The 20086-nt window shown below is 54.3% G+C and overlaps 3 protein-coding genes across 8 annotated transcripts in view; 2 read left to right on the forward strand and 1 right to left on the reverse strand.

Annotated features, from left to right (window-relative positions):
* Positions 1–2334, forward strand: part of TXNDC11 (thioredoxin domain containing 11) — a 67521-nt gene extending 65187 nt beyond the window's left edge. For all 3 annotated transcript variants that reach the window (XM_082600416.1, XM_082600414.1, XM_082600415.1), the window contains one exon: positions 1582–2334. In XM_082600416.1, the coding sequence (XP_082456542.1) occupies positions 1582–2224 (643 nt within the window). In that variant the 3' untranslated portion in view covers positions 2225–2334. The remainder of the gene's footprint in view (positions 1–1581) is intronic.
* A 148-nt stretch (positions 2335–2482) lies between these two features.
* SNN (stannin) lies at positions 2483–15147 on the reverse strand. Of its 3 annotated transcripts, none has more exons than XM_082600424.1 (2): positions 15138–15147; positions 2483–5482 (listed from the first exon to the last, which is right to left on the reverse strand). In XM_082600424.1, the coding sequence occupies exon 2, from the start codon at positions 5389–5391 to the stop codon at positions 5128–5130; it is 264 nt and encodes an 87-aa protein (XP_082456550.1). In that variant the 5' UTR covers positions 5392–5482; positions 15138–15147; the 3' UTR covers positions 2483–5127. The 3 variants fall into 3 exon arrangements, with proteins under 3 accessions (XP_082456550.1, XP_082456548.1, XP_082456549.1); XM_082600422.1 differs by lacking the exon at positions 15138–15147 and adding an exon at positions 12677–12822; XM_082600423.1 differs by lacking the exon at positions 15138–15147 and adding an exon at positions 6881–7165.
* The window catches only part of LITAF (lipopolysaccharide induced TNF factor), a 112154-nt gene continuing 105083 nt past the window's right edge, over positions 13016–20086 (forward strand). For both annotated transcript variants that reach the window (XM_082600419.1, XM_082600420.1), the window contains exon 1: positions 13016–13129. The gene's annotated coding sequence lies outside the window, so the exon portion shown is untranslated. The remainder of the gene's footprint in view (positions 13130–20086) is intronic.

Raw genomic sequence — 20086 nt, forward strand, 5'->3', positions numbered from 1 at the left:
GCACACCCATCAGGTAGGTTCATGGAGATTGCTCCAGAAACTCTAAAACAGCATGTTTACCAGTATCGTTTTCTGGCCTGTAAATGCCTCCAGGTACACACACTAAGCTCTTTGCTGAGGATGATTCACATTTGCTCAGTCCTAGAAGACCAGGTTGTGTTGCAGAACTTAGGGGTGGATCCAGCCTCTGCTTGTCCGTCCTCACCCGCGCTTCACAGGGGCCAGGATGTTCTTAGTTGTCAGTTGAATGGCTGGGAGGTCCCACTTGGAGAAAGCTTACATGTTAAGAAAACTATGCTTTAAAGGAAGACGTGGTTATATACTTACCCCCAAAGTTTAAAAATTGTTCCATTTACCTGAAAGTTTCCATAAACATATAAAATGGGACGTATCCTGATTTTAATTTCCCTGTGATTTTTATTTCATAGGGAAAGGGCTACCCTTTGATAGAACACCTTTTGTCTTTTCTTAGGTGTTTGGCCACTGGCTTTGTGTGTGGAGAGGGTGTGCAAGCTCTTGATGAGGGATTTCTGGTCAGTTTCTCTAAGGAACAATGTGGTTGGTTTTTTGTTTTTTTTTTTCAAGCTAACATTCCCTGAGCCATCAGGTAACTCATGCAGTCCTTACATCAGTCCTCTGGGGTAGATGAGACTCGTATTCCCCCCTTTACAGACAAGGCAGTGCAGGCCACAGAGGAGTCCTGTGAGGCCCTGGAGGTGGGTGGGCCCCGGAGTCGTGCCCTTCACCTCCACTCCTTTAATACTGGGTGGTGTCTGCCCCCCTCATGCTAAAGCTGCTGGTTTGGATTTATTGCAGCCAGGTGGTATATACACAGGTAAATGTATCTGTGGTAGAAATTTTGGTCATCAGACAATTGGATGACAAGTTCTAAAAAGGAATTTTGTACATCAGGACTTGCAGCAAAGCTTTGGGGAAAATCCCCTTCATATGTCACCCTCCTTCCTTATTCTCTGCTCTCAGGGCCCGGCAACCTTAATTCCTCAGAGCCCCTTGGTCTGTTTGTCAAGGGTGGGGCTCCAGTAGCACCTCCACCATCGTGACAATAAAATGTGTCTCCAGATGTTGCCCAGTGCCCCCTGGGGAAGGGAGGGTACAGTTACCCCAGTTGAGAACTCTTGCCTCGGATAATGTGTAATAAATGCTCGCTGAAGAGCCAGGCTGAGTGTTGGAGGTTTTTCCTATCTCACCAAGCATTGTCCATGGCCACAATAGTGACATGGGTGGCAGTCGTGCCCCCGGACACCCTTCCTGACGCGCCACTGGGCGTCTGAGAGCACACGGAGGCCCCTCTGCCCTGAGTTCTTATCTTTCTTGGAAGGTTGTGAACAGAAACTGAGCTCTTTGTCCTCAGGAACAGACACACCTTTGAGATAAACCACCTTAATTACAGAAGCAGCATATGGGACATCCTCAGCTTTGTAGAAAATTTTTTGCCAGATGACATTTTCCATGCTGACTTCCTTTTGGTAGGAAATAAGCAGCTTGACCTTCGGCGGCAGTCTGGTTTTGGACTAAGAATGTTGGTGTGACTCTCTTTGACTCCTTTCCCTTTCTCTCCAGAAAGGACCTAAGTGTGAAATACCCCGAAGACCTTCCCATCACCCTTCCAAATCTGCTGAGGTTCATTTTGCATCACTCAGACCCTGCTTCTGCCCCCCAGAACTTGGTTAACCCTCCTACCAAAGAGTGTCTTCAGAGAGAGGCTGTCCTGCAGCGGGGGCACATCTCCCATCTGGAGAGAGAGATCCAGAAGCTGAGGGCGGAGATCAGCGCCCTGCAGCAGGCGCAGGGGCAGGTGGAGGCCCGGCTCTCGAGCGCGCGTAGGGACGAGCAGCAGCTGCGGCAGCAGCGGCACACGCTGGAGAGGCAGCACAGCCTGCTGCAGCTGCACAGCGAGCAGCTGCAGGCCCTGTACGAGCAGAAAACCCGGGAGCTTGAGGAGGTGGCCCGCAAGCTCCAGGAGCTGGCCGATGCCTCAGAGAGCCTCCTCACCGAGAACACGTGGCTCAAGATCCTGGTGGCCACCATGGAGCGGAAACTGGAGGGCAGGGACGGGGCCGAAGACCGTGCTCCCCTGGACGAGGTGCGATCAGACTACCACAAGCCCTCGGGCGCCCCCCGGCTACCAGCCAGCACCCCTCCGCCTTCCAACGTCAGCTCCACGCTGGCCTCCGAAAGGAGCACTGAGAACAGGACAGACTGACTTTGAAAATGACACGAAGAAATCAGGTGAAGACTGTACATTGCGAATATATTTATGCAAATTTTATTGAAATTTATTGTAAATAAAGATTTTCTCAGTGGTCTAGAAAATCAGCTTGAATGTCATTCAGCTTTTATTGAACAGGGATGACATCCCCTCCACTTATTGCACAAACTTGGTAGCCTTGAGACAAAAACAGGAGCACAGTCCACTTGAAGATTTGTCTGAAAAGTTAGTCCATGTTTCAGTGGCTCAGTGTCGGCGTTCCCTCCCCATCCCCCTGCTGTTGCTTCTGTGATGACATGCAGAATGAAAGGCTAATGTCCTGACTGGCTAGTCAGAAAACTTGGACGCAACAGTTGGGCTATTCAGAAAGAATTCAGTGAGAGGTCATAACTTAACTAAGCCATTTGAGTGTGTGGCTCTGGTGTCTATGCTAAAAAAAAAGTAGCTGTTGACCAAGAACAGTGAGAGCTGTTACGTGGTTGGTCACCAGTTCTGCAGGCACTTCCACTTGCCTCCAGAGAACCCACTAGTGTCCCACCATGCCCGTGACCCTCACCCGGCACTGACACTGTGCTGATGGGCCTGATGCAAATGGCACAGATGTCGTGGGATAAGGAACCTCCAGGACTGAAACTGAGGAGAAAGTGATGCCTCATCTTTTCAAAACCGAAACTGCACCGGCACGGTAAGAAGCTCAGGGCGAGTTTGACAGTCAAGCAATGGTCATTTTCAGGGTCAGGCTCAGGGACTGAAAATGCAAGTCCCGGGAGCTCCTCGGTTACTTGGGTAAAGGACAGACAGCCTTAGGTGCAGGCTGCCGGCTGCGGAAAGTAGAGGTAGAAAGCCTGAAGTTCTGAAATGTGAGGGGAATGGATCGAACACCCCTACACCTGCCCCATTTTTCTTATGTCCTTCATTAGGAAACACCTCCCTGACCTTCCAGTTGACCCCTTTAGAACTTCTGACCCCTCCTCCCGCCCGCACCCTGTGTGCTGCTTACAGGGCCTTCTGCTGGTCTCCAGCCTGACTCATGCTTGGCCATCCCCAGGTGGGGGCCCAAGGCATTTCCTCCCCTGTACGAAAGCCCGGCTGCCTTCTAAGGATTCCTTAGTAGCCCACCTGTGCTGTCTCAATCCTGCCTTCAGCTCAAATGGCCTAACTAGCTACTCCTCCCCTCCCCCAAGCTACACCTTAATGTTTGACTGTTAATTTAGGGGTACGCCACTAAAAGAAGTGTTCCTTAAGCTCCCGACTAGGGGTTCTAGAAAGTTGATTAGTTCAACATGCTTTTTAGAGGAGATTTGGATGAGGCCAGAGGAGCTGCCTTCCGCCTGACCAGGAGGCCAGAGCTTTGAGGGGGAGCTGGGAATAGGGACCAGCCCCTGGCCACCCGGGAGCTCCCTGCCCATGCTGCTGGCAAGGCGGCTCAAGTGCTGAGGGCCAGCGCTCCCCAGCTCACCCAGGGCTGGCCTCCAGTTTATTCCCGAGGATGCAGACACACATCACATTTTAATCATGATAGTTTAGGGTGTGCTTACAGTGGTGGGATTAAAAACCTAAGCAAGTTCACTGAAGTATACACAAGGGACATCTCGGAGGGGCAGGCTGGGAATCACTGGCCTGACCAAGAGCCACCAAACGCCTCACCTTTTCGAAAACCAAATCCTGAACCTGAAACTCCCTCTTCCCCCAGCCTCCTCCCCTGGGCACCCACTAAGCACAGGCTGCTGGGGGCTCCTGTGTGCACAGGCACACAAGAAGTGACACCTGGCGCTCTCAGAGTAAGGTCAGGGGACCCTCCTTCTAGGTGGCCCACTGAGGAAAATCAAATCCAGGACCCAGCAAGTGGGTGGGAATCTGGGAGGAAAGGAAGCGAATTTGTGAAAAGGGCAGGGGGAAGAAACCAAGCACCCCCCACCGCCCCCTCCAGTGCAGAAAATATTAAATACGACAACAAACAAAAACCACAATGTTCTCTCCTTCCTGGGCCAACTGGGTTTGGGATACAGGTAGCCACCGTGGCTCTGGTGTTTCTAGCGAAGCCTGTGCTCAGTAAAGCTGGGTGGGGGGCAGGGTGCTCAGCATGCTCAAGACCATGGGGGCCAGAAACTGCTCTGCCACTAGGACGCCTGGCAGCCTTGGGACTCGGGCCTCGGGCCCTGACTCGTCCTTCACCGGCTCCCAAGCAGCTGCAGTAGCTTCCTTGCAATCACTCCACTAGCAACAGGAACTGGCATTTAACAACCTCATCTACCTAGAGCAGGAGGGGGCGGGACGTGCTGCTGCTCCCATTCATTGCTCACGAAGCAGAAATCGCCAAAGCACCCCAACGGGTCAGCTGCGAGACTTAAAGCCGACGTGTCACGTTCTCTACATACACACGTGTATCTGAGGCCCCTGCCAAATGCAATGTGGGCCTTACAAGTCTAAGACCCTCCCTCCCGCCTTGACTCAGCTCAGCGTTAGTACAGACAGTCCTATGTGCTCTATATTTTTAAAAAATCAGCAAAAGAGGCTTAAGCACGTGCTTCTGGGGCCTATTTACAGTTCACAGGCTTGTGAGTCCACGCATTACAGTAGTAGCTCCATCAAAAACAGGCTCAGCTAAACATTCAAGTAACAAAAGCGCTGTGGGGCCGTGAGCCCCAGCAAGGTCAGGCCTGCCCACTGCCTGCAATGGGCAGTCCTACCAGGAGGCTGAGGGGTTGCCCAGTGCCACTGAGCCCTGGCTCAGGACCGCCGGGATCCCAGGAGTCGGTGCATGCGATGACGAAGTCCGGCGAGGCCATGCCAGCAAGCGTCAACCCTTCCTCTCAGATGGCAGCACGTCTGTGGTTTCGCCCCTACTGCGCCTCTCGGCTGGCGGCAGACAGGCCCAGGAGCCTCCGCATTCCGGCTCAGCCGTGGACTTCGGGGCCGTTGGGGGTCAGCTTGGCCTTCCTCTCCACGCACGGTCCCTTGGCCGAGTACTGCACCAGCAGGAAGGGCTCCTTGGTCTCGCCATCCCCCACGATACTCTCCTCGTCCTCTGACTGGCTGATGCGCTGCAGCCGCAGGTAGCACCAGCAGCCCAGGATCAAGGCCCCCAGGGCAGCGATGGCGATGAGGATGACGATGACCGTGACCACACCGGTGGTGGGGCTGTGGTCCATGATGGACATGGTTAGCGCTTGAGCGGGGGGGGCCCCTCTGCAGGAAGGTCTTGGTGGGGACGGCTCAGTGAGGCTGGAACCCAGGCTGGACACGAGAGCCCTGAAAGAAAGAGCAAGATGAGGCTACACTGGGGACTCCTGACAGCTCACATGCTCGGGCTTGCTCTTCCACGGGGTCTATTTTTAATCAGTTCTCAAGCCTGACCGTCCTGCCCTCATCCTAGTGAGAAACAGGCTGGCTGGCACTTGCTGGGTGTTTTTGTTCATGATGCCACCAGCGTTCTCCTCACTCAACCCAGCCACTTCCATTTAATACCTTCAGTGCCTCTGCCACCAGACAGGCAGTCATCCTCGCTCAGCCACGAACCTGACAGGCAGAAGAGGTGGCACCCGAGACCTCCGTCACCACCGCAGCAGGGGCTGAAAGCGGGTCTGTTTAAGGTGAATGTTCTAGAAGTCCAGCACCACTAGGTGTTCAGTAACTGCTCACAGATTGAAAGTGCTTCAAGGACTTCCCTGGTGGCGCAGTGGTTAATAATCCGCCTGCCAATGCGGGGACACGGGTTCGAGCCCTGGTCCGGGAAGATCCCACATGCCGCGGAGCACCTAAGCCTGTGCACCGCAACTACTGAGCCTGCGCTCTAGAGCCCACGAGCCACAACTACTGAAGCCCGTGCGCCTAAAGCCCGTGCTTTGCACATGAAAAGCCACCGCGATGAGAAGCCCGCGTACCACACCAAAGAGTAGCCCCCGCTCACCACAACTAGAGAAAGCCTGTGTGCAGTAACGAAGACCCAATGCAGCCAAAAATAAATAAAATTAAAAAAAATAATAATAATAAAAAAAATAAAGTGCTTCAAGACGGCCAGAGATGAGGGATTCAAAAGCAGGGAAATGACATCAGCCCCTCTCGTGAACGGGACATATATAGCTCAACGAGTCTTCAGGAGCACCTGTGAGAGTGCAGCCGACAACAGCCTTTGCCCACAAAGACGCTGTAGCTGACCTGGCTCTGGAAAAACTTAGAGGAGGGCAGGGGAAAGCAGGACAGACCAGCCTCTGCCGGCGTCTTGGTGCAGGAGCCAGACCGCAAACGGGTCAATATGCCAAACACCTGTCGCTACAAATGCAGGAATGTAATGCTGGGAACATAGGGGACCAGATGCCACGATGCTAAACTGGGCGGAGCAGGCGAAACTCAGGGAGGTGACGCTGATGCTGAGATGTGCGGGAAAGCCAGCCCCTGAAGAGCTTCCCGGCAGGGGAACACCGTCTGCTAAGGCTCTGAAGGCAGGAGGGCCCGCTGGCAAGTGCAAGGAGTGGCTGCAGCTGGAAATCAGCTGGTTTGAGTGGCGGCGGGGAGGGGTGTACGTGCCCCAAGGCTCAGACAGCGACAACCCACTGAGGTTGGAGGTGGTGGCTCCCCTGGGTCCCAAGACCTTGCACTTTTAAAATTTCTCCTGCCTGACCGTAAACGGAGCAAATAATAGTAACTAACACCCAGGTGGTTACGAGGATGCCTGCAACGCCTGGGCACAGGGTGGGCAGAGTCGATGCTCAGCTGTCTGAAGCTGGTTTTTCTGGAGAAGACAGACATCAGTGCAGGTAGACATCATTGGAAGCGGAAGGTTTTCCCTCCGGACAGGATGGAACCTGCCCTCCTTGAGCAATGACAGCCTTAATTAGAAATGATTCTTATCCACACCAGGGAGCCCTCCACCCCCACCCCAGGGCCAGGTTTGCCTGAAGGTCAAAGGCAGCTAAGTCAATGCCCCTGAGTCTGTCTAGGGACCGGGCCCTGAGAAAACCCTACAGACCCCCAGAACTGCCCTGCTCCCCCACCCACCTGTGCAGAGGGGTCCTAGTCAGAAGGGGGCGACATCCCTGGAGTCTGCCCCCTTCTTACTGCCCCCAGGGTTAAGCCGCTGCCATCACTCTCAACAGGCTCCCTGGTCCACCTGTGGGGGCCATTGCAGCCAGTGCCCGTCACTCAGAGGAAAGACCCCAAGTCCCTACGGTGACCTACGGGACGTGACGAAGCATCTCCAGCCCTGCTGCTCTCCTGCTGACCCCACGCTCCTTCCTACCTGCAGACCTTGGCCCAGCCGGGTCCCTCTGCCCAAATGCTGTGCTCCCCTTACCCTTGTGCAGTGGTTCTCAAGTGGGGGCAGCCGTGCCCCCCAGGGGACATGTGGCAACGTCTGGAGACATGTTTGATTATAACAGCTGGCGTGTGTGTGGGTGCTACTGGTATCAAGTGGATGGAGACCAGGGATGCTGGTAAACCTCTCACATGGCATGGGACAGCTCCCCAAAGACCCCAGACAAACATCAACATGTGGAGGCTGCCCTGGTTAACTCCAGCTCAGGCGGGGAGCCTTCCTGACCCCACGGTCCAGGAAGTCCTCTTCGTCCTGTGGCTGCACTCCCTCCTTCCCTCCCTCCAGGGCACCAGCCTCAACGTGCAACTCTGGCTTCTGTGTCAGGGACATCGGGTTGGCACCTGCCTCCCCTGTTGGGCTGTGTGCTCCGTGAGTGGCCCTGCACACTTCTGTGCCCACCCAGTGCACAGGTCCTCCTGGCCTCTCCCCTGCCACCATCAGGGCTACCATCAGCTCCCACAGCTCTGCTCAGCCTGTCCTCTTGGGCCTCCACATGGAGCAGGTGATCCCCCCAACCCCCAGAGAGCCTGCTGGCTGCAGCTGGGTGAACCTGCCCCAACCCCTGTGCCCTCATCCCGCTCGGGAGCACACCTAGCTGCCTGTCCCTCCCGCCTCACCCTCTCCACTGGCCCTTGTGTCCAGCGCCTGCCGGGGTGCCTGCCCTCCCCCTGGGTTCCTGGACAGGAAGGCAAGTCAGTATCAATTCAGAAGGGGAAGTGTGTGTTTGGGGAGCCAGGGGGGTGGCTCAGGGACAGGAAGTGGGAAATCAAACAATGGCAGCAAGACCTGGGGAGGGGGGACCCCAGGGGCCAAACCAGCTGAGGAGCCCAGGAAGTGCCTCTGAGTCCTGGGGGTGGGGAACAAGCGGTCCCGGGACCAACGACCAACCACCAACCAGCAAACTGAGGCAGTGGTAGCCCCAGCTCCAAGGACCCTCTGAGAGGAGTGGTGACCTCAAAACCCTGTCTGCTGCCCCCACCCCAGGCCAGGAGGAGGGGCAGGGCCAGGTGACCAGGCCACAGTCATGCTGCGCCTGCGGTCCCTGGCCCTCCCTTGACTGTGTGTGTTCCTTCACTCAGCAAGTACTTCCTGAGAACCCATCTTTTAAAACATCAGATCCTGTCATCCCCTGCTCAGAACCCTCCCTGGTACCAGCCGAGAATCCAAGTTCCCTATTTCCCCAGCTTCTTCACACCCTTCTGCCTCCCACCTCAAGGCCTCTGCACTTTCTGTTCCTCTGCCTGGAGTGTTCTTCCCTGAGTGTCCCGTGACTGGTTCCTTCCCAGCAGAAGGGAAGGAACTTTCTCAGAAGGTGCCTCTTGGGGGCTGCCGTCCCAGATCACCCGGCTCCAGACGCAGCCCACCCCCCCTGGCCACCGTCTCGTACTTCCTCTTAGTTCCTGGCGCTCTGCCACCTGAAACTCTCTTGGGTCAGGGAAGGTGTTTCCCTCGCTGCCGTCTCCTTCCCGCAGTGGACTCTGAGCCTGGAGGCGGGCACTGTCCATCTTGCCCACTGCTGGATCCCCAGCCCTATTACCAGCACACAGCAGGTGCTCAGTAAATGTCTGCTGACCGACCACTCCAAGCCCGGGGAGGCAGTAATCAGAGGAGACCTTGCTTGCATGGGGATCACGGTCGGCAGTCCCCACCCCTGAATGCCCCCGAATCTCGAAGCCACCACGGGTCCCCTCAAGGGAGCTGGCAGCCTGCGTGGAAGGACAGGCTGCAGGCTGAACATGGGGGCAGGAGCCACGTGTGCAAGTGGGTACCAGGCAGGCCTGGCCCAAGCCCACGGAGGGGCAGCTGTCCCTGCACGAGCTGTGGGGAGGGGAGGGGAGGGAAGATGCCACTGAGATGCAGATCCCAGAGGAACCTGAAGCATGAGGGCGGCTGGCCAGTTCCCTCTGAACCCTCTTGGCCTGGGCTGGACCCCACCCCTTGCTTCATCTCTTCAGGGCCTCCCTCCTGCCCCTCCTAAGATGTCTCCTACAAGTCAGCTGACCCCTCACCCTGATCCAGGAAAGCACACAGGGCAGGACGCGGAGGACCAGAGCTTGGGCTGGGTAGACGCCCAGGATGGCAAATGGGAAACCTAGACCCCCTTAGAACAATCACCAAAGCAGTTAACACTTATTCCATACCATCGTCTACTCCCCCAACAAGCCCGTGGCTAGTGCTGCTCACTGTTACCATCCAAGTTTCACAGGTGAGGAAACTAAGGCGTGGAGAGCTTGAATGGATCGTCCAAGAGTGAACTTGGACAGAATAAAGGAGGATGAGACCCAGAAGTGGGGCCCAGCAGAATAAAGGGAGGGGTCTTCTAAGTGCAGAGGGTCAGGCCAGCCTGGGAGCCAGAGCACAGCCGAGGACTGTAGTCTCCGGGCACTCTAGGGGTGGGTGACGGGCCATGCTCCCCCAACCTCTGTAGCATCTCCTTGCCAGCTCCCTCAGTCAGGACGAAAGCTGGCACTGGAAGCCCAAGGCCATCTGGATCCCCCAAACACACAGTGCCAGTCCTCCACCCTCCCTCCGCCCTCCGGCTCCCACCTCCCTCGGATGGATCTCAACAAACTCGAAAGCCCAGCATCTGCCGACACCACCCCTCTGACCTCTCCCCCTGCCCCACCCCCAACCACCGATGGGTTCAAAGGACAGACCCTGCATCGGCCACCAGCAAGCTGAGCGCAGGTGTCCCCCCACTGTCCTGCTGCCCTTGGAGGCCCACGGCTTAGGTCTTCCCCAATGTTGGGTTGGGTTCTAGTTAACCCTGCCTCTTCAGGGGACCCCAAAATGAAGCCTTAACCCCACTCCACAGGCCCCTTCACACACTCAAGGCCCAGTGGAGCCCAGCCAGCAGCAGAGCAGATCAGAGTCCCCTCCTTTGCCCCACACCATCCCTCCACTCACTACCATTAGCTGTTGGGACCCAGCCAAGCAAGCTGCTCCCAATGGCCTCAGTTTCTCAGCCTGCAAAATGGGAAAGAGGCCTTGACCTCAGCAGCCAGGTTGTGGGGAGGCTGCGAAGTGATAAGAAATGTGAAAACAGAAGGGCTATGGGGCCACCAGGTTTGTGTGTCACCAGGCACCACACCTTCCTGGGTGTCACAGGGTCGCCCCTCACTCCCCCTGAAGGACCTGCTCCCAGGAGGGTACAGGGCCTGGTCCAGGCCCAGTGCCACAAATAGCGCCTTCCTCAGGGACACGCTGCCACCTTCTTCTCGCTTAACTGGGCACATCATGAGTGTCACCCAGCCCAGCTGGACACCAGCTTGCCACCCCTCCCCCCCTGCAGCCTCCACCTTCTGGGGCTGCCCTGCTTACAGGGGACCCACCACCTCCACAGGGGTGAAGCCATGCCCCTTCCCCCAACAAAGCCATCTATCAGGTGTGCCAGCAAACCAGGCTCTGTCTCTTCGGGGGACCCCAGTTCACAAACCGGAAACATTTCCTGCCCAGTTTCTGATTAGAAACATAGGACTGTAGGGAGGACAGGGCATGACAAGGGGGCAGGTGGCATATCTGCTCTGTGCCAGGCCTGAGCAGGCGCTGGAACCCAAGGAAGCATCACACAGGCCCCTGCCCTCCAAAAGCCAGGGCAAGAACAGTGGGGATGCGGATGAGAGACTGACAATCATTGGGCTGTGCCCAGCTCTGCGGCCAGTGTCACCTCACCCTCCACCACCCACCCATTACACCACGGTCCTCCCGGAGAGGAAACTCGCGCCAGCACCCCGCAGGTTCCCCTGTGCAGAAGAGGAAGCTGGTGCAGGCAGAACCCCAGGGACTGCCCCAAGGTCAGTGCCAGTCTCCTGTGCCCCCACCCTGTGAATCAGCCACTGGCTATTCTCACAGGCTGCCCCAGGCTCAGCTCACTTGCCAAACAACTTTGGTAATAACAGTAGACGCCTGGCAAAAGTTGGCAATAATTACTATGTGCCAGACACTGGGCTGAACACTTCACACAGATAATCTCCTTTCAGCATCAAAATAACCCTAGAGTTATTACTATGCCCGCTTTGCAGATAAAGAATCCGTGGCTCAGAGAAGTTAAACCAATTGCCCAAGGTCACACAGCCCCAAAGTAACTGCGCAGGGATTCAGACCCAGGCAGCCTGGATCCAGAATCCGGGATTTCAACTCTGACACTAAAATGTCCTATTATTTGACCCCCGCCTCCCCGCTCCCTTGCCTGAGGGGCCAAGGGGGACAAGTGAACCCCAGTCCACCCCCACCCGAAGAGCCTGGGTGACTGGGGTGGACAGCTCTATGCTGGGGACACAGCATAGAGGATGTGGGGCACACAGCATAGAGGGGACACAGGGATGGTAAGCGCCCTGGCAGCTCCCGCGTGCCAAGCGCGGGCGACGTGCAGGCGCAGTGCCAGGCGCGCTCCACGCACCCTCTCATTTAACCCTGCCAGGCGACTCCGTTGTCTCCCCGACTCTACCAAAGAGCTAAGCGAGGCTGGAGGGAGGAAGGAGCTCGGCCCAGGGGGCGACAGCTGGCGGGGAAACGACAGCTGGAGAGGCAACTCCAGTTGGCTTGACTTGGCGCGGGGGAAGCTTAGGGGACGAGGGACTACGAGACTCAGTCATGCCCACGCCGCACAGTCACCACCGATGGAACCGGGCACCAAACGCCGCAGCCCGTCCTCAGTTTCCCCACCTGCGAAATGGGCGCCAGACATCGCCAGGACCCCCACCGCTACCCCCTGCAGCCCTCCTGACCACTCTGGAGGTTGCCAGGATCCCCGCCTCCTGTTATTTTAAAAAATCCCTAAGTGTCCGGAGGAGACCTGCGGCCGGCCTGGGGCGCAGAACTGCGGGCCGCGGTGAGGGGCATGCACTGGGTTGGGGGGACACCAGCTCCCTGCAAAGCCGCCGCCGCCCCCCGCCGCCCCCCGCCGCCTCCTTTGTCCCGATCTCGCCGCAGCGCAGCGGACAAAGAACCCCCGCCCGCGGGCGCGGCCCCCCGGAACAGACCCTCCCCCGAAGCCGCGCCCCGGCCCAGGCTGCCCCTCCCCCGCCGCAGAGACCCCCCCCCCGCGCGCCCCCACCCCATCCGGGGCGGCCCCTTCCCCTCCTGCAGGCCCCCGCCGGGCCCGAGCGCCCGGCCCGCCCGACCCCTCTCACCATGGCGCCGCCCGCAGCCCGGCCCGATCGCCCCGATCGTCCCGCAGCCCCGCGGGCCCGGCTCCGCCCGCCCGCCCGCCAGCCAGCCAGCCGCCAGCCAGCCAGCCAGCCCGGTCCGGCCGCAGCGAACAGCCCGGACGCAGGAGCCCCTCTCTGCGGCGGGCGGGGTATCTCCGGCTCCGCTCCGGACGGGGGCAGGGCCCTCCTAGAACAGCCAATGGGAGTCCGCGCTGGGACGGCTGGGCGGGGCGGGCCGGGGCGGGGTCACGTGCGCGCGGGGCGGGGGCTGAGCGCAGCTGGCAGAACTGGGGGCGGGGCGCGGGTTCGGCCTCCTAGCGCGCCGATTGGGCGCGGGTGGGTGCGAGGCCCGGGCTGGGGGCCCTGCCTCCAACCCCCCAGAGGCTCCCCTTACTCCCGCCAGCTTACGGAGGGGAAAGCTGAGGCGCACAGCAGGTAAGAGTGTGGCACGCTCCCCGGAAGCAGGGAGCGGCAGCATCCCGGGCAGGAGCAAAAGATAGGCAGGACCCCTAAGTTAAATGTCCTTCCTTGGGGAGGGAGCTGGTTGTTCACTCGTTTATTAGTTCATTAATTCATCATCCATCTGTCCATTCATTCAACATTTATGGAACGCCGACCATGTGCCGGGTACACCAGTGGTCGCGGGTACAGCCACGAACAAGACAAATAAGGACTGTGCCCTCACAGAGCTCTCATTTTGCTGCGGGCTGAAGCTGTGGGGAATTTGCAGCCTCTTGGCCTCTTATAATCATGGTTATTTAATTTAATAACCCCGCGATTAGGCCCTCACCAAGAGCTATGCCCTGTACTCAGCTCTCAACACATTTCATGGAGACAACGGGGAAAGGAAGAGCTACTCATTTTCCAGACGCTCCAAAGTGCTGAAGTACCACAGCCCGCATATAATGAAGGCAGGATTGGAGGCCACGCCTGTCTGCCTGGGAGTTACTGCCGGTTAGTCCACTTGTCCACCCAAGAAGGCGGTCCAGCAGGAGGACACTCCCCCTTGTGGCCAGCCGGGGCCCATAAGAGGGGCAAGGGTGGGTACTTCAAGGCCTCTGTGGCCCAAGTTCCCTTTATCGCCACCTCTGGCTTGGAAGGCAGGAGGGGGGAGGTGGAGCCCCTCATCCTGGAGGCTGAGAGTCTTGTCTGGAAATGTCTTTGCCAGCCTCAAGCAGAGGCCTCTGGGAGAAGATGGAGGGCCCAGCTCTCAAGGCCATAGTCGCCACGCTGTCGCTGGTCTCTCCTTCCTGCTTCAAATGTGCCAAGCTGTTTCCCACCTCTGGGCCTTTGCCTGTGCTGTTTCCTTCAACTGAAACATTATTCCACTCCTATCTTTCAGAGGGCCCTCCCTGATCTCCACCTAGCGCGGTCCCTTTGTTATTTTCCCGCCTGTGCATTGCGAAATTGTACGTTTGCAAGAGTGTATTATGATGCGTGCCAGTCGAGTAAATGAATGAATGGGCAGACTGCAGACCTACAGGTCTGGCCCTGCTGCGCCCTAGCCAAGAGGCCAGGCCCAGGATGTGAGCTGTAAGAGGGGAAAGTAAGAGGGGACAGAGAGGCAGAGGAGCTTCCAGCTCCAGGCCAGCTCCCCAGAGGCCAGAGCCAGACAGCCCAGAACAATCCCTGCTCCTGAGTCTTCGCAGCGCGGCCCTCAAGGGCTCTTGCCTCATTAGCCACACCTGGGAGCCCAGGGTAAAAGGAAGCAGGTTCTTCCCACAGAGACAGTTTCAGCGGCCTCTGCGGTTCCAGCCTCAAGTAGCCAAAGACCTCGTTAGTGGTGAGCAGTTGGGAGGAGCAGGCTCGGAGCCCCAGAGCCAGGGTTGTCAAAGAAATGACAGGGGAAGCAGGGACACTTTGGGGGAACAGGTTCTGGGAGGAAAAAACCAGAGGGGGAATGCAGCATAGCATAGAAGATGAGCGTCAGACTGCCCGGCTGCAGTGCAGCCTTTCCTGCTGGGTAACTTTAGAAAAGCACCCTAATCTCTCTGTCCCTCAGTTTCATCATCTGAAAAATGGGCGGTTGTGAGCACCACAAGTACTGGTGCAGAGGAAACAATTTCACTCCCTCTTAACATTAGTAATAGGGTTGAACAGTAGTGGGGCTGAACCTGGGCTCCCCCGTTTGGACCTTGGGCAAATCACTGCCTTTCTGTGAGCCTCAGGCTCCTGGTCTTCACAGTGACAACCCACCTCTGGGGCCCTGAGAGGTGGGGGACTTGGAATAGCCCACCTGGGTCCAGCCATCCCTCTTGCCCAGAGTGAGTTGCTTCAATAATAATAACAATGAATGAATAATAATAGCAGCAAACGCTGTTCTAAACACTACGTATGCATAAATTCATTTTAATCCCCATTTTACAGATGGGGAAACTGAGGCACAGAGTGGCACATGTGCACAGAAATCACCTGGGGGTCTTGTTAAAAGGTAGATACTTACTCAGTAGGTTGGGGCCCGAGCTTCTGCATTTCTCACAAGCTCCCAGGTGGTACTGATGGTTTGGGGACCACACTTTGAGCAGCAAGGGGCTAATGCATTTGCTAAAGGTCACAGGTGGTGTGCAACAAGCCTAGATCTGAGCCCACACAGTAGGCTGCCGAGTCCTGCACTTAACCGCCACCGTGACTGCCTGCCCCAGCCCTAGCTTTCTCCCCTACAAAGAGGCAGGAAGTATAGCTCCCCTCCCCAAGCCCATTTCCTCTCTCAGAGCCCCTACCACCTCCCTCCATTGGTGACATCTGGCCCGTAGAACCTCCCTGCCCCCAGCATCCCAGGGGTCCTCCTGTAGTTGACATGGAGGTTTTCAGATGCTCATTAGCCAGGAAGATGATTAAGGGCGAGGGCTGAGATCACCCTGGCTCCCTGGGGCTTGCTGGGGCCCAGCCGGGCCTGCCCTGTGCCAGGCTGGCCCTGTGCCTGCTTCCCTTGGGGCACTGGAGGGACTGGGACAAGGGAGGGGTTTGCTGGGGAGTAGGGAGGCCTCAGCCAGCCTCCGGGGAGACTCCAGTGGAGCCTCCTTGCCAAGCCCACAGCTCTTAGGGTTCCAGGCCTAAAAATGAAATGAAAACTGCTTGGCCAGAGGGAAGTTCCCCAAAGGGAGAGAAGTGAGCCGCTGGTGAGTTCTGCAGGGCGAGGTTAGGTGGGACACAGAGAGGGCGCCATCTTGTTCTGAGTCACACAGCAATCCTGGTCCAGGAGAGAAATCCTCCCTGGCTGGTGGGTGGCTTTAACATCTCTCTAGCATCTCTCTAGCACTGGCTCGGCTCCCTTATAACCAGGAGGGAGCAGACCTCAGGCTGACAGTCTTGGGCAATCCACACTCTTGATCTAGAATTTAACAACGTGTTGTTTTTCTGCAGTTTATGTTACTTTCTATTTTTGGCACAGATACTGCTTTTCCATTTTTGATACTGACATACCCATTTCTTTTTATTTATTTATTTAAAAAAAAATTTTTTTTTTTGGCCGCTCCACGTGGCTTGCGGGATCTTAGTTCCCCTACCAGGGATTGAACCCAGAACCACGGCAGTGAAAGCACCGAGTCCTAACCACTGGACTTCCAGGGAGTTCCCCCCCCCCATTCCTCTTTAATTCAGTCTATTCAGGGGAAAAAAATAAGTGAGTTAATTTAAAGCAAAATGTAACAGAAGTAACTGGAGATGGTACGGGGGTATGGAAGCAGTGAGGACAGTGGAAGACGGATGGCTCAAGTGGGGAACCTGCCAGAGGTGAACCCCACAGCTGCTCGCAGCCCAGTCCTCTTACTGCAGGGCCAGACAGAGTCCCTGGCCGGGACGGAGACATCCCGTGGGCTCCTGTGTTGACCGGAAGAGTCCAGCTGGGTTGTCATGGGTTGAGGGCGGCCGGGGTTGGCTCCGGTCTTCATTCCTGCAGTCTGTGTTATCAGCGTGATGAGGGGCAGACTTGGGGAGGGGGGAGGGCAGGGCTATCCTGAGGTGCTCCCTGCCCTGAGCCTGCCCTGCATTCCCACGTGCGGTAGCCACCCCCCGAAACACACACGTACACCTGGGCACTGGTGCCCCTTAATCACCCATTCACTAAATCTTTCATTTATTCACTCACTTTTTCATTCATTCAGCCAATCTTTATGGAGCACCTCCTCTGTGCCAAGCACTGCGCTAGTTCCCGGGGAGACAGGCATGAATCAGACGGGAAACTCAGCCCTCACGGGGTTCACAGTCTCCTGGGGGAAGACAGATGATAAACACAGAAATGAATACACTATAGGGGTTATCAGACAGTGTATGCGCTAAGGAAAAAGGGAAAGACCGTAAGGTGAGAGGTGTGGTGGCAGGGGCTCTCTGAGAAGGTGTGCCCCGAAGTGGGAGGATGCAGCCTCGTCCTAGCACCAGAGAGACTCACAGACGTGGAAGCAGGCAGACAGCGAGCTGTGCAGGGGTCCCTTTTATTTTGATTTTAAGTAATTTTTTAATGAAACTTCAGGTGCAGAGAATGATGGACTGATCATAGTCCAGATCATGGCGTATTCTCTTTGGTCTTACATGACCTGCTTTTCTTTAAAATTTCCACAGTTATTTTAATCACATGATACACACCAAGTAACCCATTAATCAAAAGCCAGAACCCTAACAATGGCCCAAGTCCAGTCTTGAGGTTTCCCCATCCCATCCCCCACCCCGTGGTCCCCATCACCTTGGGTCCTGTCTTCATTACTCCCTGCTTTCCCTCTTGTATGGTTTTATCCTCGAAGTGTGTGTGTATATATATATATATATGGTTTTTTTAAAAAATCTATTTATTTATTTTATTTTGGCTGCATTGGGTCTTTGTTTCTGCGCTCAGGCTTTCTCTAGCTGTGGCAAACAGGGGCTACTCTTCGTTGCGGTGCATGGGCTTATTGCAGTGGCTTCTCTTGTTGCGGAGCCCAGGCTCTAGGCGCGCGACCTCCAGTAGTAGTGGCGCAAGGACTCAGTAGTTGTGGCGCCTGGGCTTAGTTGCTCTGAGGCATGTGGGATCTTCCCGGACCAGGGCTCGAACCCGTGTCCCCTGCATTGGTAGGCGGATTCTTAACCACTGCACCACCAGGGAAGTCCCTCAAAGTATATTTTTTTATGTTAGTTTCTTCTTACTAACTTTATTAAAAGGCTATATTAGCTTCCCAGGGCTGCTGGAAGCAATTCCCACAAACTGGATGGCTTAAAACAATAGAAATTTATTCTCTCACAGTTCTGGGGCTAAAAGTTCAAAATTAAGGTGCTGGCAGAGCCATGTTCCCTCTGCAGGCTTTAGGGTAGGATCTGCTCCATGCTTCTCTCCTGGCTTCTGGTGGTTGCTAGCAATCCTTGGCAATCCTTGGCTTGTAGGTGCATCACTCCAGCCCCTGCCTCTGTCTTCACATGCCTTCTCCTCTATGTGTCATCACCTCTTCTTTTTTCCCCCAACATTATTGAGGAATAATTGCCAAATATGATTTAAAGTGTACAGTGTGATACTTTGATATAATACACATTGCGGAATGACTACCCAGATCAAGATAATTAACATATTCGTCAATTCACATAGTTAACTCCTTGTGTGTGTGTGTGTGTGCACGCACACCTGTGTGCACGTGGTGAGAATGTTTAAGATCTACTCTCAGCAACTTTCAAGTATACAATAATGAATTATTAACTATAGTCACCACGCTGTACCTTAGATCCTCAGAACTTATTCTTGTAACTTATTCTTGTACCCTTTGACCTACATCTCCTCATTTCCCCCTTCCCCCAGCCCCTGGCAACCACCATTCTACTTTCTGTTTCTATGAAATCAGCTTTCTTTCTTTCTTTTTTTCTCTCTTTCTATCTCTCTTTCCCTCTTTCTCTCTTTCTTCTCCACATATAAGTGATAACCATACAGTATTTGTCTTTCTCTGTCTGGCTTACTTCACATAACATCTGGTGGAATAATATTACAGTGTGTATGTATGTATGTATATATATATATATACACATATATATGTGTATGTATATGTATATATACATATATATATGTGTATGTACATATATGCCACATTTTCTTTATTCATTCATCCATTGAAGGACATTTAGGTTGTTTCCATATCTTGGCTATCATGAATAATACTGCAGTAAACATGGGAGTTCAGATATCTCTTCAAGATACTGGTTTCATTTCCTTTGGATATATACCCAGGAGTGAGATTGCTGGATCATATGGTAGTTCTATTTTTAATTTTTTGAGGAGCCTCCATACTGTTTTCCACGGTGGCTGCACCAATTTACATCTCCACCAACAGCGCAAGAGGGTTCCCTGTTCTCCGCACCCTCCCCAACATTTGTTATCTCTTGTCTTTTTGATGATATCCATCCTAACAGGTGTGAGATGATATCTCACTGAGATTTTGATTTGCTTTTCCCTGATGATTAGTGATGTTGAGCACCTTTTCACGTACCCATTGACCATTTGAATGTCTTCTTTGGAAAAATATCTATTTGGGTCCTTTGCCCATTTTAAAAATCGTATTATTTACTTTTTTTTTTTTTTTTTTGCTATTGAGTTGTGTGAATTCTTTGTATATTTTAGATATCAACCCCTTGTCAGATATATGGTTTGCAAATATTTTCTCCCATTCTGTAGGTTGACTTTCATTTTGTTGATTGTTTCCTTTGCTGTGCAGAAGCTCTTTAGTTTGATGTAATCCCACTTGTTTATTTTAGTTTTTATTGCCTGTGCTTTTGGGTCTCATCCAAGAAATCATTGCCAAGACCAATGTCAAAGAGCTTTTTCCATATATTTTCTTCTAGGGGTTTTACGGTTTCAGGTCTTACATTTAAGTCTTTGATCCATTTTGAGTTAATTTTTGTGAGTGGTGGAAGACTGGGGTCCAGTTTCATTGTTTGGCATGTGGATATCCAGTTTTCCTAGCACCATTTATTGAAGAGACTGTCCTTTCTCAAACGTTGTGTGTTCTTGTCACCTTGTCAAAAAATCAGTTGACTGTATGTCAACTGTATGACATACAGTATGTGTGGATTTATGTCTAGGCTCTCTATTCATTTTTACTGGTCTCTGCACCTAGTTTTCTGCCAGTATGTTTTATTATAGCTTTGTAACGTAGCTTGAAATCAGGAAGTGTGATGCCTTCAGCTTTGTTCTTCTTTCTTAAGATTGCTTTGACTATTTGGGATCTTTTGTGGTTCCATACAAATTTTAGGGTAGTTTTTTTAATTTCTGTGAAAAATGCCATGGGAATTTTGATAGGGATTGCATTGAATCTATAGATCACTGTAGATAGTTTGCACATTTTCACAATATTAATCCTTCCAGTCTGAGAACACGAGAGAGCTTTCCATTTATTTGTGTCTTCTTCAATTTCTTTCATCAGGGTTTTGTTTGTTTGTTTTGTC

This window comes from Mesoplodon mirus (assembly GCF_964341445.2).
Source record: "Mesoplodon mirus genome assembly, chromosome: 15".
Taxonomy (NCBI): domain Eukaryota; kingdom Metazoa; phylum Chordata; class Mammalia; order Artiodactyla; family Ziphiidae; genus Mesoplodon; species Mesoplodon mirus.